The following is a 19211-nucleotide window of genomic DNA, read 5'->3' on the forward strand; positions in this document are numbered from 1 at the left end:
TTCACCACCAGAGACCCACTCCATTGTTTCCCAAGACAGACACATGCCAGCAACAACCACCATTTCAGAAAGTCAAAAGTAACAAAATAGAAAACTCATCCCTCTTCTAAAAACCCATTCTTCCCATTAAGTCTTCATCACCCCATTTGAAACACTCCACAACTACTAAAAAAAAAAAAAAGAGTAAGGGCACAGCATTCTAAATGAAGCTTCTCTATTCATAGTACAAAGTTCTGAATTTATATATGTTTTTAGGACGCCTGGATTTTAGCAAAAATGGGATTGGTTTCAAAGATGTCAAAGGATCACAGTCTTTAGGGCTGTAGAATCCTCAGAATAGCTAGAAAACAGCAGCAGCAGCTGAACTAGAGAAGCTTACAAACGTAAAGTACATTGCCCCACGGCACTCGGGGGCGAGGGACCTCCGTCGCTTTTATATCTTGGTTTGTTTAAAGCACACAGAAGAACCCTTCAATATGCTCCTTTTCAAGACACGACGCAGATTCTGAAGAAGTCAATAACCAAAAAGTTGCCGTCTGAAGCTATTTGTTCCCCACCCCACAGCTAATGGCAGCTTTAGGGTCTTCCAAGGTCTTCTAGCCTAAGTGAACTTTTTTTTAATAGTACAAAGGATCGGTCTTCAGCTTTACATCACTGAGCAGCCACGTGCTCCCCCCCCCCGCCACCCTCAATGACAAGTTTTTTATATATTACTTACTGGATACAACACTTTCTAGACTCACTCTGACAATTCAACAAAGAAACACTGATGTTTTAAACTAGGGATGGGGGAAAACAAACACAAGAGATACTTATAGTTACTTAATAATAATTTTCACCACGGCTTCCTCAAGTTAAAATTCCCAATCCTGTGCAGGTTACTCAAATAGTAAGCCCCACTGGGCTTGAGGAGATCACTGTCAAATAAGTATACAGCAATTTTTTTTGGGGGGGGGGTTGTTTGCTTTTTTAGTTTTTAAACCATCCACAATGTCCTTTTCCTTCAGCCCTAATCCCCCCGCCCTGTGGGATAACTGCAATAAACTGTTAGAGGTCTTGTGCAGGCTATCTCCTTTTCACTTCCCATCTCCTTCCTTCCCACCCACCGTCTATGGCACCTCAACATTGTATTTAATATCTTGGAAGGAAACAATCTGCCTTTGAGGTTGCTGTTTTTAATTATCCTGTTAGGTTTGGTGTAACTGTATAAAACTTTCTAGCCATGGAAATGCATCTAGAAATGAGATACTGTAGTTTCCCGTGTACGTATAAGATTAGTTTTTTTTTTTCCTTTAAAAATTGTGCTAACAGTGGGGGTCGTCTTATACATGGATAGCGCATAGGGCGGACGTTTGATTGGTTGCCTCCGTGGCTGTCAGTGGCTATTGGGCATGTTATTGGTGGCTGCGTTAAGGACTAGTGTTGATTGGCTGTCGTTATGGCAATAGGGCAGTCAATTGGCAGCTTCTGCTGGCAAGGGGACAGACGAGAGGCGGATTTTGTGATGCGTGCAGGTGAGCAATTTGCAGCAACCCCCCCCTAAAAAGAGCTCAACAACCCTCAGCAACCCCCCCAAAAAGCTCAACAACTCTGTGCCATCTCCCCCCCCCCATTTTCTTAAATTTCAGTCCCCCAAAATACATGGGGTGTGTCTTATACAGTGGTACCTCGGGTTACAGACACTTCAGGTTACATACGCTTCAGGTTACACACTCTACTAACCCAGGTTAAGAACTTTGCTTCAGAAATTGTGCTCTGGCGGCGCAGTGGCAGCAGGAGGCCCCATTAGCTAAAGTGGTACCTCAGGTTAAGAACAGTTTCAAGTTAAGAACAGACCTCCGGAACGAATTACCGTATTTTTTGCACCATAACACTCACTTTTTTCCTCCTAAAAAGTAAGGGAAAATGTCTGTGCGTGTTATGGAGGGAATGCTATGGGTGGCATGCCTACGGATTTTCCTCCTCTAAAAACTACGTGCGTGTTATGGTCGGGTGCGTGTTATAGAGCGAAAAATACGGTAAGTACTTAACCTGAGTTACCACTGTACATGGAAAAATACGGTAATGAGCATAAATGACTAATCAACTGACCACTGAGCGTATGCAGGAGATAAAAGATTTGAAAAGCACACTGTGAAACTGCTGCTACATCAGTCCTAAAGATATGAAAAGGGATGCAATGGCAAGCTGACTTGTACCAGTGCATCCCGAAAGCAGCAAGCGGATGATTCCTGCAATGAAAAAGCCCCACAAGCCTATCATCAAGAGGCGAAAAGGCCGTTTAGTGTGGCATACAAAAGAGCCGTCCCCAGTCCTAAGGAGTTCTCCTCATCCCAGAAACTTTCTACAAATCCGACAGTCATGTTTCATTTTATTTTGGTTGGTTGGTTGCATTTACACCCCACCTTCCCTCCAAGGAGCTCAAGGTAGAGAACACATTTCTCCTCATTTTATTCTCATCACTATTATCAGGTCAGGCTGACACTGACTGATTCATCTCCCATGTCCTAGTCCAGCACTCTAACCAGTACACCATTGACAGAATTTTTTCCAGTGCTTTATTTTTCCATGGGAAAAACCCACAACCACCTGCAATTCATAATAATCAAAGGACAGCAAGTGCTAATAATGTGGCCAGCTTGGCAGCTTCAAAGCTTTTAGTTTTGTTTACTAAATACATGCAGAATAAACATGCTAACTTAAAATCCCTTTCCAGGGCATCGGAACAACTTCCATCACAACCTGATTTTTTTCCTACATGAAATTCCTCTCATTTGCAAATTTTCTGAAAACCCCACATCGCTGGCCATGTAACAAATTGTTTGCAATCGGGGCTGCATACTTGCTTTGAAACTTGTATTTTTTATACACACAAAAAAACTTAGTGGTGTACAATAAACTGTTAAAGCCTGTAAACAAAAAAAACCTCCAAAACTTTAAAATCCTCAGCTGTATTACAGAGCAACAAAAGCATCAATGGCCACCTGTCACTTTCATTTCATGTTTTAAGCATAAAGTTGCTTTTTGTCCTATCGTAACAGATATCAAAATGCAGAATCAAAGCAGTATTAAAAAAAGTGTAAAAGCGGTTCTTCAAATGCTTTTATGTGTTTTATCGGCAGTAAGTGGGAAATGCTACGTTTCAAAACACTTAATAAATCAAATTAACAGCTTAAGAAACAGCATCTCTAGGAAGCTCTATCGCCATCTGCCGACTACTTCAGGAAATACTGTTGTCTGGTATTCCAAAGAGGCTTTGCATGACCTAACAAGTGCTAAACTGACTACAGATCAGGAGTTAATGTTTAGTAGCCTTTGAGAGCAAAGGTGCCTATATAAAAGAGTTTCACAACTCAAATTGCTGTGATGCACACTTTTCAGTGTTTTGTTTTGTTTGTTTTAAGGTCATCTAGGGATGAGGGCAGGGGGGCGATTCAGTTCAGTTCACATTTTAATGTGAGCCAACCTAATTTGAACTTGCCAAAACAATATTTGAAACCAAAACACAGCTATCCTTTTGAGATTTGTACTTTCCCAAATTTTGCAATGAAGTTTGCAAAAAATAAATAAATGCCAAAAAGGGCACATATTAGGCCCTAATACTGTACATGCATGTTTTGGTACCTCTTTTGTTGTTAGAGAACTAATGATTACTCTATATAAAAATGCATATATTAGCAAAAATAGCATACAAAAATGTATTACATTAGGAAAAACTGGTTGCAAAAATGATACAGAAAAATGTCTATATTTGGAGAAGTTTGCACCAAAATGGTGTTTTCATGAGGACTTCTTTTTTTTTAAAATGCAAACTGATACAGAGATTTGGTGAACTGACCTAAAAAGACTGGAACAAAGGAGAAACTTATAGAAACTCAAATGGGAAGACTTGTCAATTGCTGTCAATTGGCTGCCAAGAGGAGTTGCAGCAGCGTTAAGGGACAAAGCCATGAGTCGGAACTAAAGAGCAAGTCATCTCTGGAGGAAAAACTAGAACGCAGGATAAAGGAACAAACCAGAATGCCAGGCCTGGAAAAGGATAGAGAAAGGCACCAACAGCACAGGAAGAGAGTGCTGCTTGGGCAAAAGGCTCAACTGGGACAAGAAGCCATTTTATGTACCTTCCTGGTCAAGGGGATTCAGTGGCCAGCAGGGTGGGAAAAGTACTTCATTGCAAACGTATTGTTTTAATGAGCCAGAACAATTTAGTGTTGTCAGCAAACTTAGCCACCTCACTGCTCATCCCCAATAGATTTTTTATGAACAGGTTTTATTTATTTATTGAATTTCTGTCCCCAAGGAGGCCAGGACAGCAAACTACAGTTAAAAACCAAAGGTCCCAATACTGATTAAGCGAGGCCTCCACTTTCTATGTCTCTCCAACTGGAGAATCGTCCAATTTCCATAGCCATACCACACATGGTCAGAAATCTGAGGTGATGAGAGTTGAATCCCAGGAAGGCCAAAGGTTTCCATTTCTGGTGTAGAAGAAGAGCAGAGCGAGAAAGACCACAAACACAGGGAGGGGGTAATTATTCAAAAGAAGCCACTCTTATAGGGAGAATATTGCAGCACTAAAGTCTGGTTTATAAATGCACTGTAGTATTGTTTTTGTTTAAGAGCTCAGCTATGCCTATGAAACACCTCAATCACAGTCGAGCGGTCATTATTTTCAAGCAGCCAATTTTATGAAATGAAGCTGAAATGGGAGAGGTTGGGCTAATTGCAAACATTCCTTGATGTATTATCTAGTGGTGTGTGGTAAAAGCAGTGTGTGTCTCGATCCCTCTCCCCCACCCCACCCAAATCTAACCCCTTATTTATTTCTCAGGAGGTTAAAGGACATGGGGGCTAATTAAGGCCCCAAATGAATGAAAGAGAGAATCATTCAAGGTAAAGACCTGGGTTTTACACACTTTCTGCATCTCTGCCTGGTACAACTTAATCTTTTCTTTTCTTTCTTTTTTTACACAACCATTACGAAGGGGTTGGGGGTAGAGAGCGAGAACGCTAATCTTGTCACGGTCAAGCAGGCTGAAATCGCCATGTAGTACTGGGCAAAATGCTACATATTTGTAATTTAGCCAATAAGAAATTCCTTAAGCCTCTCCTGAATGGCAGGAATGTCTCTGGCTTGTCACTTTCAATCCAGTCATTCTACAGGTTAAGCTCCGAAGAAAATAATGCTCCCCAAAGCGGCTATCTGAAAAATAATAATAATTAAAAAGAAGATGTAGCAGCAGAGGATATCTGAGCTGCATTTAGTTCTAAGAGGCAGCGTGGGTAGTGGTTAGAGGGCTGGACTGGAGCTGAGGGAAATCCAGAACGAATCCCTACAAAACACAGTGGGTGATATTTGGCCTGTCACTCTCGCCTACCTCACAGGGGTGTTGTGAGGATAAAAGGGAGATAACCATGTATACCATATTCTGAGCAACTTGAGGGACAAGTGAAATATGAAAAAAATAGATTTAAAAGATCATGAACTATACCAGCTTTGTAGAATATGGACTCACAATTACAGTATTGAGATACATGATACGTGAGTAATTTCAATGCCAGTTCCAAACACAGCAGTGTTTCCAGAGCATTCTAGTAGCTTCTAACATCAATTTCAAGGATCATGACTGTGGGGCAAAAACAACCCAACTATTGCTCTATTTCCATTAGCAGCTCTCTTTTTTTGAGAAACAGGAAGAAAGCCAGGTGTTCAGAACTATCATTTCATGTTTAATGAGATATCTATGCTGCCCTCCTGGGATCCCTTGGAAATGTGATTTTCTGAAATCAATAGTTCAACTGTTTAGGACACTGCAGAGAGTTTCAAATGCTATTTGCTGATGACACATTGTCACGAGCCCTCTACCTGCCAGTTGGGCCCCACATGAGTTGTCCATGTTTTCGTCACGGCAACAGACCCACCCATTTTCACTTCACCCCTGGCTGTTCCTGTCACATGGCGCCCCTTGCGCAATCCCCCAGTTCTTCTGCTTTTGTTATTGAGGGAAGAAGCCTGTTTTGCTATTAAGAGAAGCATGCAGACCTCCTCCGAAATAAATAACTCCCCATTAGCCAGATTTTGTTAACAAACTGCTTCAGTGTTATTTCAGCACAGAAATGAGCTGTTCTCATTTTTATCTGTAAACCGCCTTGGCTCCCTGTCAGGGAAAAAGGTGGGGTATAAATAAATATCATCATCATCAAAAGTCTTAGATATGCCTGGCTCTGTATTGCTCTCTAGCTGCTCCCACAGAGAAATGTCAACGCAAAGTCCCACTGATTGTGCCTCCAATTCAGTACAATGGTACCTTGGTACTCAAACAGCTTGGCTCCCTAACAAATCGGCTCCCAAACGCCGCAAACCTGGAAGTGAGTGTTCCAGTTTCCAAACTTTTTCAGAAGCCGATAGTCCGGCGTGGCTTCTGACCAAGTGCAGGAAGCTCCTGCGGCCAATCGGAAGACGCACCTTGGTTTCCGAACCGTTTTGGAAGTCGAGGGAACTCCCGGAATGGATTACGTTCAAGAACCAAGGTTCTAGTCTACTCTACAGTCATACTGAGGCTGCTTAAGGATCTGACACAGACTGGTGTCTTTCTCAAGAACCTGGACCTCATCATAAGAAGGAGTGGTTGCCTCAAGGGAACATTCTACACTTTTCTGAATTAAGTATTGGGCATCTCTCAACTAGGACTCATTTTAACGTACTGACCCTATTTGAAATGATCACAGTTGGAAACATTGACACCGGAACTGAATAATTTAACCATTTGCACAATATGTACAATGGGTGTTGATTAGCAAACCATTCTTAGCACAGAGCTTGGCATAGGATACGGGCTTGTACTTCACCGTGTTATAAAGTACGTTATCAGGTAAACGATAAGCCTGTAGACCAGGCATGGCCAAACTTGGCCCTCCAGCTGTTTTTGCACTACAACTCCCATCAACCCTAGCTAACAGGACCAGTGGTCAGGGATGATGGGAATTGTAGTCCTAAAACAGCTGGAGGGCAAGGTTTGGCCATGCCTGCTGTAGACAGTAGGCAACCATCAGGGCTTGGATGAATGGGACCGACTGAGCTAGGGTATCCATCGCATAGCCTCTTGCACTGCACTGATTTGAGAGCTGGGAACAGGGTTTGAAACTCCTGACTTCTGACCCAATGGAAATAGTCCCTGGAAAAGGTAAGAAATTTGCACCTTCTTCGTATCATGTCTGGGTCCCCCAGACCATACTGGGGGTTTCAACAGGAATGAGAAGCCAGTGGAAAATCAAATGTGTATGTGTGTGCACCTTGTTCTTGGCACAGTGTTGCTAGTTGTACAACAGCGTTCTCTATAAATACTCTAGCTGGCATAGCATAGCCTCATTAACATACCTTTCCATAATCCCTGCATATCTTTTTTTTAAGGGGGGGAACACTACGTTCCACATGCTTGCATTCTTGGCATGATGTAACCACCTCTGTAACTGGGATAAAGTCAGGTTTTCCTACCAAACAGTCCCAAAGTTGATAGAGACATTAATTTGCTTCCTGATGAGATTTAAGGCAGCTCACAAATCTCTTTGCTAATCTTCTGTCTTTCAAAACAGAACAGTGCTTTTTATTTTTTAAAAAAAAAACCACCACCAGGGATCACAATTGAAGACATTCTGGCACAGGAGCCACAGCCTGGGGCCTGAGGGGGAGAAAGCTTCGCTCCTTACACACATTTTTGAAAACGTTCTCAGTTAAAAAAGAGAGAGCGCTTTCAACTTTGTCAAAATCCAAGCCCTAGTTCAGCTATAGCTTTAAGTCAAGGGTGTGCTGGGCACTCTTTCAACATCTACATTTCATTATTCATAATTATTTGTTTTAACTATCCAGGTTTGTTTGTTTTTTAATTTACAAAGCAAGAGCACATGTGTGTGTGTACACACAGAGACACACAGACACAATCTCTTACCAGTGAAGATATAGCTAATCTGTGCTCAATAATTCTGCCTGGTATCAAATCTAGCTTAGTATTTGACTACACTGACTGGCAGAAGCTTGCCAGGGCTTCAGACAGGGGACATTCAAAGCCCTACCTGAAGATGCTGGGATGTCTTCCAGGATGAAATCATGGTAAACCTAGTCTGGCAATAATTGTATGAATCCCAGAGACAGGAAAGCTAGGTTGTACACACTCTGCACACACTTGATCTACAGAAACATGGTAGTAACCTGCATTATACATTACAAGGAAGACTAAGATGCCAAAGAGGTGGAGCACAGGAGAATGACCACAATGTGCTATACATGAAACCCCCTGCTGCTACTCCACTTGCGGAGTGGCTCTTGATCCAGCAGAAGTGCCTGCTAATGTAAGAGGAAAGGAGACAATTTCCCCAGCACCCCACGTCACCTTCCACACTGGTTCCACAGCAAACCTCCGAAAAAGATCTGGGGAGTGGGTCACAGTGCAAATCAGCAAATGTTGCTGTTGTTGTTAACTTACTAGTCACCTATGCGGTCCCCAAACAACTGACATTGAATGACACATGCATAAATACAATAGAAAAGAAAAATCAAATGAAAAAAATTCATACGGCATGTTAGAAAACAAAAATAAGTAACAGCCCCCATTCCATAACAGCGATAACTACATTGGCAGCATGGTGACAAACAAACCAAAACCTCCACCCAAAACCACACCAATATAGGAACATAGGAAACTGTCTTATACTGAGTCAGACGGTAACGAGTCCATCTAGCTCATGCCTGTCTACACCAGTGATGGCCAAACCTGGCCCTCCAGATGTTTTGGGACTACAACTCCCATCATCCCTAGCTAACAGGACCAGTGGTCAGGGATGATGGGAATTGTAGTCCCAAAACAGCTGGAGGGCCAAGTTTGGCCATCACTGGTCTACACTGACTGGAAATGGCTTCTCCAGGGTTTCCAATAGGGGTATTTCCTAGTCCTACCTGGAGATGATGGGGATTAAACCTGGGACCTTCCAGTTGAACAGCAGGTGCTCTGCTACAAACCACCATACAATACTCCCACTCAATAACCAGAAAATAAAAATACAAACTCAAATACCAGCGGCCCCCTTTCCCTAGCCCAGATATCCCTGACTCAGAATTCAGCCACAACAATACAGCGTTAGTTTGTTTGCTTTTCATCTCCCCCCCCCCCACCCATCCATGTTAGTGGATATCTCTGCTGGATCAAGTTGTTCCAAACACTGGATTTCACCCATAGTGAAGGGGTACACAGAACAGGTAGTTCCAGACGATGCAAGCAATTTGTGGCCCTAAGAATCTTCAGCTGCAAGATCCATAAGACTTTCTTGACATTTTCAGAAGTTCTCCAGTTTCAAAAGTCAAGTTTCTAGTGTTTATGGCAGCAAAACTATTTGACATGTGATAAGGAGACTACTGGGACGCAGGTGGCGCTGTGGGTAAAACCTCAGCGCCTAGGACTTGCCGATCGTCAGGTCGGCGGTTTGAATCCCCGCGGTGGGGTGCGCTCCCGTTGCTCGGTCCCAGCACCTGCCAACCTAGCAGTTCGAAAGCACCCCCGGGTGCAACTAGATAAATAGGGACCGCTTACTAGCGGGAAGGTAAACGGCGTTTCCGTGTGCTGCGCTGGCTCGCCAGATGCAGCTTGTCACGCTGGCCATGTGACCCGGAAGTGTCTGCAGACAGCGCTGGCCCCCAGCCTCTTAAGTGAGATGGGCGCACAACCCTAGAGTCGGACACGACTCGCCCGTATGGGCAGGGGTACCTTTACCTTTTTAAGGAGACTACTGGATGGGAATACACTGTAACTGGAATCTTTTTAACTTCCTCCACTGATAACAATTTTAGTTTAGCATAGGAAATTTAGTTTCCTAAATTAATTTGGGAAATTCATTTTTAAAACTGCATGCAGCACTAACTTAATATATTAACATTACATACACACAGACAAGATATGCAGCTTAGCTTCAGCAATCTAACTCATTATGTCACTCTTGGGCCCTTACAAACAGTTCACCCATTGGGTTTCAAAACCAGATTCCTATCGCACTGTTGGAACACATACTTTTTGTTGGAGGAACTAGGCATTAACATTTGATCTCACTTGACTTTCAGAGTGTGTTAATTAATTCAGCTATATAGTGGCTAAGGTTATGATCCAGGATGGAGTGGCATACAAAGGATGAACAAGTTAAATCAGTGAAGATAGATTGGGCAAGAGATGTATGACATTACATAATGTTTGAGGATTGGAAAAGATTGTGGAAGAAAGGGGTTAAGTTCACTGCATGTACAATGTTAAAGGAAAATATAATGAAAATGATGTATAGATGGTATTTGACCCCTGTTAAACTAGCAAAGATGTATCATAATTGTGATAATCTATGTTGTAAATGTAAAGAAAAAGAAGGTACTTTTTATCACATGTGGTGGACCTGCCCCAAGGTGAAAGACTTTTGGGAAAAGATTTATAATGAATTGGGGGGGGAAATGAAATATACATTTATAAAGAAACCAGAGGCCTTTCTTCTTGGAATAACAGGTTTGGAATTGCCCAAGAAAGATGTTAAATTATTTTTGTATGCCACAACTGCTGCTCGAGTTTTATTAGCTAAGAAGCAGAAAATGCAAGAAGTACCAACTATGAAAGAATGGCAGATGAAGATGATGGATTTTTCGGAGCTAGCCGACCTGACCGGAAGAGTCCGCGACCAGAAGGAGGAGGAGTACCAGGAAGAATGGATGAAATTTAATGATTATTTAGTTATATACATTAAGTTAAATTAATTGGAAAAAGCTTGCAATTACCAGATAGGCTTAGGATTTAAACAAGTTATGTGGTGAATTAATATGTTTAATGCTGAATTGGTAAGATAGAATGATGTTAAGTGATTAAGTTAAATTTATAAGAACTTTGATTTGGAAAACTGTTAAAATGATATGCATTGAAATTCGACTAGGGGGATACGAGTAAGTCACTTAACAATGTTAATAAGATTATGTTTTATGTTTGTTTCTTTATTTGTTTGTGTGTTTATAATTTTGTGAAAATCATTAAAAAAAATTGAAGGGGGGAAAAGGTTATGATCCCGGAAGAGGGCCGGCCCACCCATGAGACAAGATGAGGCAACTGCCTCAGGCAGCAGGATCCACCAGAGTAGCAGATCCTGATGTCCATCTTTCTTTCCTCCCTTGTTTCTGATGTAGATCTTCCCTCACCCTTTCTTCCCTGGCGGGGAGGAGGGTTTCATTTTGGGGCCTGCCTCAGGTGCCAAAATGTCTTGGCTACGAAGTCCCCAGTTCAAACGATGAAGCCCCACTCTCTCAGACTCAGCTCCCCCCTTGCAACAATCCTGCCTCTTGCAGATTTTCATTGTAATTATTAGAATTAGAGCCAATACAAAATTCTATTAAAAGAATTATTAAGTTCAAACTATGGTGGACCTTGGGGAGTGAAATATGACCCCTAAACCTCATATTGTCTATTGCAGCCACCATCTGTTTCAAGATTTGGGAGCTACAATTTTGCTCCCCGACATCTTAGTGGCTGGAGGTTGCTGTGTTTCTGTTCTCAGGATTCTCAGAGAGCAGGAATAATTGTCCTCAGGAATGCTCACGCCAGTAATCCATGAAAAGGAAACATGGTGGCCAACAACCAACCATAGCAATGTTGTGGTGCACCATTGCTACTGATGTTCACTGCAAATTTCACCACTTTTTGTATCCTTCCCAAATAGCCGAAAGTGCCCTAGGTTCTGGAGCCTGTAAACTAGGGAGATAAAATTAGGAAAACATTTTGGCTCAGATCTAATTCTAAATTGCACATGTCCATAAATTAGCACTCCTTCTAGTTGCATAGGATACAATCCAACACACATAATTACCTGGAAGGAAGTTCTATTGCATTCAATAGGACTTATTTCTTGGTAGACATGCATAGGACCTCCCCGTAGTGTTTCAATATTAAATTCATGCTGGGTGGACATATTGCTTATTGGATAGACAAATCACTTGGTGGTCTCGTCAGTTACAATTTACTCTTACTCAGCAAGAATTTACAACATTTCTTTCAGTCCCTACTTTGGCATAAGATCTGTCATAGTCAAGATCAGACTGATGGAGAAAGAGATGACAAACCATTTCAGATCAGAACTGACAGGCAGGCCCCTGCTGAATTCAAGAGAGTTCAAGGATTAACCGCAGGATTTTACGGTATAGAATTAAAACCTACATTAATCTAAAGCGTCTAATTATAGCTTCTGCACAAAGACTTTATGGTAACTATTTTCCAACTCTAAACAAATGTACTGCAAAGCTTTAAATCTCACGCACTGAGGTTGTTCACTTATGCACAAAAATATTCACACCCTCTAAAAGTTTTAATTTCAGACTCATGCTCTAGGGGGGTTATTGTTTTGCTGTTTTTGTTTTACTCATTTTCTTGTTTTTATCCTGTATTTTACTCTGTGAACTGCCCCGAGATCTTTTGATGAAGGGCAGCATATAATTCTCATAAATAAATGAATAGTCATTAGTTGCCGTCACTTCACTACAAGAAACGGACACAGCACATACAGACCACACATGGAATGGAAATCAATGGTCAAGCTCATAACCTATATGCAACAAGTCCCCAATCCAATATCTGGCCTCTTTAGTTAAAAGGATTTTGGATAGCAAGACTTGAATTTGTATTTGTATTTTTATTTTTTTTATTAGTCTCTGGAGACCCTGTGGAGTGCAACACTGACCTAAGTAGACCTATGGTCTGACACTGTATAAAACAGCTTCATTTTTTATGTTAATTTATTAGGGAGGCAGCCATTTTGTGAATGGACACCCTCTGGGGCAGCATTTTTTCAGAGCAGTCACAACATTCCCTCAAAATTCCAAGTTTGCCTGTTGGTGATCCCTGGTTTACAAAAAGGGGCACATTTTGCAGATCCCCCTATCAGTGAGCAGAATTGGCAAAGGTCTGCCTCAGAATGAGGCTGCTTCATATATCCACATGCCCATTTCTTTTCATTGGAGTCATTTACTTTCATCCGAGTTCACAAAAGATGATAAAACCTTCTCAGAGTGCTTTACCCAACAAGGAACAAGACAAAAGATCAGGTTGTGTATTAGATGCAGTACATATGTTCTATGCAGTTTCTAGACCATGGTCTTGCCTTGCATTCCATCAAAAGCTTATCCCACACATCTCACGTTCCAAGAATATGATCCTGTGCAGCCACCTTCTCAGACCTAATTCTACAAAGACATGTAGGGTCGACTCCTGCAAATTCACCTGTGACCTTGCTATGCCACCTAACATAACCAATGCCACCACAACAGCCATTGCTAATAGTTGTTAATGTGCTTTAAGTTGGGGGTGGAAAACGTGTGTGTTCCAGATGGTACTGAACTACAATTCCCATCATGCTTGGCCACTAATGATACTTGCTGGGGCTGATGGGAGTTGTATTTCAGTAACAACTGGAGAGCCACAGGTTCTCCTACCCCTGCTTTAACTGAAGTAGTCTCTCTGCATTTGCAAACTAAGCTTTACTTTTAAAGTACCCAATTAACTATATTGTTGGAGAGCCATAGGCACTGCTATATTGCAGCACACATGTGGACACACAGCAGTGAAAATTATCCAACCATCCATTTAAGTGGGGAAAATACGGTTTATATATGTCGCAGGTGCAAAAGCGGGGGGGGGGGGGTAAAACTAACACCCAATTGCAGCATCTCTTCTGAATTTTGGAGTTACATAAATTATTTTCAAATTCTGAGTGTCGCTTAAAAGTAATTGCGCTACTCTGCGGTAGCTGGTCTAACCCAACTGCGGTGAAGTGAAGAAGTCTGCATTTCTGTCTGTTCCAGATACAGATTCTCCCCAGTAATTAGGACACTGGACGAGGAAAGAGCACAAAAGCTACAAAAAGAAATGAAGTCATTTGAGCAAAAAAGGATTACTAGTGGCAAACAGCAAAAGACCGTATTCCAGATTAAGGCTTTCTGAAACAATCCTTTGTGCGGGATCTTTCCTAAGTTTCTGAACAAAGCTATTCGCCGGTATTTTTTCTTAACACTTATTGCACAGAAACCAGGAAATCTGAAAATGCAAGAATTCGGGTAAGTCCTTCTTTTTTAAATGTCTGAAATTTGGGGGGCAGTTTTTAAAACCGTGTGTTTCACATCCATTTTTTCAACTGAAGAAAAACTCACCCTTTTTGTTCTTAAATGCTTTTCTTTTTCTAAAACGTAGCTTTCATTTCCTGGCCCTGGTTAGACTTACCTGGGGAAAAGCACAGCAGCTCCAAAAAGGGGACGGGCGATGAAATTGATCACACTGTTATAGGTGAACCACTTTTAGAAACACTCATGCTAATTGTATAGAGAGAGACAACCTTCTTAATGGAGCTCCAGAGCCCCACGTTGGAAACTTCACATACCTTGAGGACTTCCATTGGCACTTGAGTAGCAGGAGGGAGACTGGCTGGGAGGCTGACGTTGATGGCTGGTGTCTGACTCAGCGCCACTCTCTGCTGCATGAACTGGGCTGCTTGCTGTTTCTGTTGCTGCTCTCGGCGCTCCTGCTCCTGCATCTGCTCACGCATGAGCTGCTGTCGTAGCAAAATCCGTGATGTCATACTGGAGGAGCTTAGTGGGGGCTTCGAAGCTCCAGGGTGCTCAGAGCTGCTGGGGGAAAAGACCAGAAGACACAGATAGTTCCATTACTCATCAATTGCATTGGCTGGACTCGGTAGACTTGCACTGGGGGTGGGAGAGACCACATGCGCCAGGGGAAGGGAATCTTTGTCAAAGCATACATAGCAAGGGCTGAGATTTTTAACTAGTTGCTCGGTCAGTGGGTCTTAGCAGCCTGGTTATGTAAAATTCATACCTTTCCCTTTCAAGTTCAACTCTGAATGCATCGTTCAAAACTTAACGCACAGCTCTGATAGGCATAGTTAAATACTGCTGCGTGATAAGCACTCAAATGATTTTATAACCACTATAGTTTAGGTGCATGTCTCATAGAATCATTAGAATTGTAGAGTTGGAAGGGACCCTGAGAGCCCTCCAGTCCAATCCTCTGCGATGCAGGAATCTCAGCTAAAGCATCCATGACATATATATATAAATAAGTTCTATTTTTCTCTCCTTTCAAACAAGGTTCCTTTTTGTCAAAAAGTCTGGTGGTGGAGCTAACCGTTTCAAAACAATCAAATCAACTGTGCAATCCCTATACATGTCTACTACTAAAAAAAAGGTTTGATTTCAAAGGAAATTGGGTATAGGACTGCACCCTGAATTACCGTTCTGGGTCCCTTGTTTTGATTGATTTCATGTAGTAAGGCAGAAATGCACCCTCACAGCTGATAAAATGACAAACATGGAAACTGCTTTTTTATTATTAATATTCTGCAAGGGAGTTATTGCCTGAGAAAGCCACAGTGCACATGGACTCTGCATGTATTTCTGGGTCATGGCCAATCACCATGAGCATATTTTTGACCTTCAGATACTTCTTAAACAACAGCACAATCCTAGGACTACTGTAAATATTTCACCCTAAATCTCTGAAAAGACCTCCAGCAAACAAGCACACAAGTGCATTCTGGTCTAAATTTAATCTGCTGGCATATTGCATCAAAGCATATAAAAATGGAAGTAACCCAGTACCACACATTGATTCCACAGCATGTAATCAAAGAAGCTAATTGCCACTTATGTGAAGGGGAGAAGTTGTGGGGTGAGTTTTCGCTCACTGAACTTGAAAGTGAGTTTAAGTCTGCAGTCAAACCTTGGTTCCCAAATGCCTCTGTTTTGGAACGTTTTGGCTCCTGAACGCCGCAAACCCGAAAGTAAGTGTTACGGTTTCCAAACATTTTTTGGAAGCCAAAAGTCTGACACGGCTTCCACTTGAGTGCAGGAAGCTCCTGCAGCCAATCAGAAGCCATGCCTCGGTTGTCGAAAATTTTGGAAGCCAAATGGGCTTCCAGAACGGATTATGTTCAACAACCAAGGTTTGACTTTGTGTGTGTGTGTGTGTGTGTGTGTGTGTGTGTATGAGAAACCTTTATTGCGGTCTGGAGTTCATACCGATAAGAGATAAAGTATCGATATACTGCCCACCCCTAATATATATATATGCAATTAAAATAGAAATTTAAATAAGGGAGTTTTCAGAAGTGAACATTAGGTGAGCATTTCCACCTCTGCAAAAAATGAAGTTCAGCCTATGGTTCCCTTTTAATCAATACAGTGGTACCTCGGGTTAAAGATGCTTCAGGTTACAGACTCTGCTAACCCAGAAACAGTACCTTGGGTTAAGAAATTTGCTTCAGGATGAGAACAGAAATCGTGCACCAATGGCGCTGCGGCAGCGGGAGGCCACATTAGCTAAAGTGGTACCTCAGGTTAAGAAGAGTTTCAGGTTTAGAACGGACCTCTGGAAAGAATTAAGTACTTAACCCGAGGTACCACTGTAATCACTTTCAGGGAACCATACAAATTTCTCAGCAAAGGTAGGTAATATTAAGGACATCCATGGATTCTATCCCTATAGATTTTGCTATTGAAAACAAATTAGGATTCATTTCTAGGAGGGAAAAGTTGTGTATGTTTTGAGAAAACCCCCAAATAGGGACAGAAATTGTTAAGAGTGCTCCACTAGCCATAAAAGATAGACAAACAGAGCAAAGTCTCATCCTCCCCAATTAACATCCAGAGCTGTACATTAACATATCTAAATAAGCATATTTTCATTCTTCACGTCAATAATCTGTAGTTTGAAATGTGAGTATTTCAAGACCCAAAAAAGTTTAAACCTACATTTCAGACCGAACTATTTTTTTCCCTCCAACATCCCGCCGCCCAAATGGATGGGGGTAGGGGTGGAGAATGATGACCATCTTGCTGTTTCAGGCCTGTCAGGTTGAAACATTCCCAGGGAGACTGATCCTTTTGATAAAACAAGAGAAAAAACCTTTGCGGTGAAACTAATGCAGCTGCGAAATAATCGCACTAATTAGCTGCTCAAGAGAAGTCACTGACTGTGATACTCACAGAGAAAAGGGAATACTTTCAATTAAGGGCGAAGTGTTCTCATATCCTACAATGCATCACAGGGAATCCCTAACTTTTTAGTGGGAAAGTTCATACCTTAGGTAAAACAGCTACTGATTTTCATCAAAAAGAAAGAATTAGAACAGAGAATGCTATACAGTGGTACCTCAGGTTACATACGCTTCAGGTTACATACGCTTCAGGTTACAGACTCTGCTAACCCAGAAATATTACCTCAGGTTAAGAACTTTGCTTCAGGATGAGAACAGAAATCGTGCTCCGGCGGTGCAGCGGCAGCAAGAGACCCCATTAGCTAAAGTGGTGCTTCAGGTTAAGAACAGTTTCAGGCTAAGAACGGACCTCCGGAACAAATTAAGTACTTAACCCGAGGTATCACAAATCCCCCAACAAGTACCATCTTCTTGTATCCAGCCCAGGGCAGGGTGGGGAGAAAAACGTGTTGCTTAATTTTACATTAATGTTTACAGAGTGACAGATCTAGCATCATCACCTAGCTCAGCCTTTCCCAACTTTGGGTGTTGGACTACAACTCCCATCAGCCCTGCCCACTGGTCCTGCTAGCTAGAGAAGATGGGAGTTGTAGTACAACAACAGTGGCGAGCCCAAGGTTGAGAAAGGCTGGCCTAGCTGTTCACCATTAATTAAGTTGAAGATCTCCCTCAAGCAATTTCAAAACCGACCATACTCCCTTTCAAAAATCTGTGTTTTATATAACAACTTCAGGAGCAGAAGACTGTAAGAATGTGACAGGTTGAGGCAGTTTTGCAAAGTTGATAGACACAAAGGTTAAATAAATAAATACTGTAACAGTAATCTAACATTTTGACTGTTGCACCTTGAAAGATTCATAAACTGATCTCTTGTCCAAGGACAACCTCCAAAACATTTAAACACAGACTATGAAAGGAAAATTCAAGAAGATTCTAGGCAAACCTGTAATATCAGAACCAGTTTCATATTTAGGGAATGCTCCAGAGCAAATTTAGAGGGAAAGGGGGCTGCAATGCTAAAAATTGACCCTGCTCCCTATTCTGCTGTCAGGTTCCTTCCATTAGTGGGCAAACAGCATGATATCACCCTATGAAAGCTAAATGAATTTAGCTTTCATAAGGTAAATATATAATATATACAGTAAGGTAAATATAATAATATGGAAACTAGCTTCAACACTTCCCAAACCTATGGCAGATGTTTAGGTGGTTGGGGCCAACTGAATACCCAAGGTAAATACTACCAGATTTCACATTCTACTGTCAGTGGAACAGACTCCCTTGGAAGTCTCCCCCCACCCTCTTTTTCACAGAACTGGATGAAATTTACAGGCATAATAGCCCTGACAGCCTGCCACACAAATAAGCCCAAAATTATTTTGCTAGACATATTTTAATGAATAAATACATAAAAGAACCATCTATAACTTCGGCAGAATGGTACTGAATTTGAAGGTGTGTTAGCCCCCTTCTGAGAAGATGGATCCTGACAAATTTCAGAACTGGGGACCCTTGAACCAACCCTGCTTCACCTTGGACAAGCGCAGAATCCCTCTAGGGCACCCCACTTCAGTTCAGGATTTGGGATTTGTCAGAATACACTGCACACGCTGAGTTATGCACTGTAGTTATTGAGGCTGGGGATCAGCGGCAAGCATCAATGCGCAAGAGGCCTCAGGTTTTTAACTCTACATATAAGATTTTATGATTGCTACCTTCCCTGTTAAGTGTGTGTTCTGTAATATGGTGGGCCCACAACTTACGCTCACTTTACATACATGGTCACAACCTTAATGTGTGGGGCAGGTGTGTTTCTGTGTAGATAAATAAATGGAGAGTGGGGAAAACCCACCATTGCCTGCTCTCCAATTATTTATTTTCCTCACATCACTCAGTTGGTTAGAGTGTGGTGCTGATAATGCCAAGGTCATGGCACCCCCCCTGTGGAAAACCCTCCCTTCAGATGCCAAGGAGATAAAGAACCACACAACTTTTAGAAGACATCTCAAGGCAGCCCTGTACCGGGAAGTTTTTAATGCTTGATGTTTTACTATGTTTTAATATAAGCTGTAGGGACGTGGGTGATGCTGTGGGTTAAACCACAGAGCCTAGAGCTTGCCGATCAGAAGGTCAACGGTTCGAATCCC

At 42.0% G+C, this 19211-nt stretch overlaps 1 protein-coding gene across 8 annotated transcripts in view; it reads right to left on the reverse strand.

Moving 5' to 3' along the window:
- The window catches only part of MITF (melanocyte inducing transcription factor), a 146156-nt gene that overhangs the window by 33332 nt on the left and 93613 nt on the right, over positions 1-19211 (reverse strand). For 4 of the 8 annotated variants that reach the window (XM_083492602.1, XM_083492604.1, XM_083492605.1 and 1 more), the window contains exon 2: positions 14434-14677. In XM_083492602.1, the coding sequence (XP_083348728.1) occupies positions 14434-14677 (244 nt within the window). Of the gene's footprint in view, positions 1-14433; positions 14681-19211 lie in introns of all 8 variants that reach the window. The other 4 variants (XM_083492600.1, XM_083492603.1, XM_083492608.1 and 1 more) reach the window with 1 other exon arrangement.

The sequence above is a fragment of the Podarcis liolepis genome (genome assembly GCF_965112155.1).
Source record: "Podarcis liolepis genome assembly, chromosome: 2".
Lineage (NCBI taxonomy): Eukaryota > Metazoa > Chordata > Lepidosauria > Squamata > Lacertidae > Podarcis > Podarcis liolepis.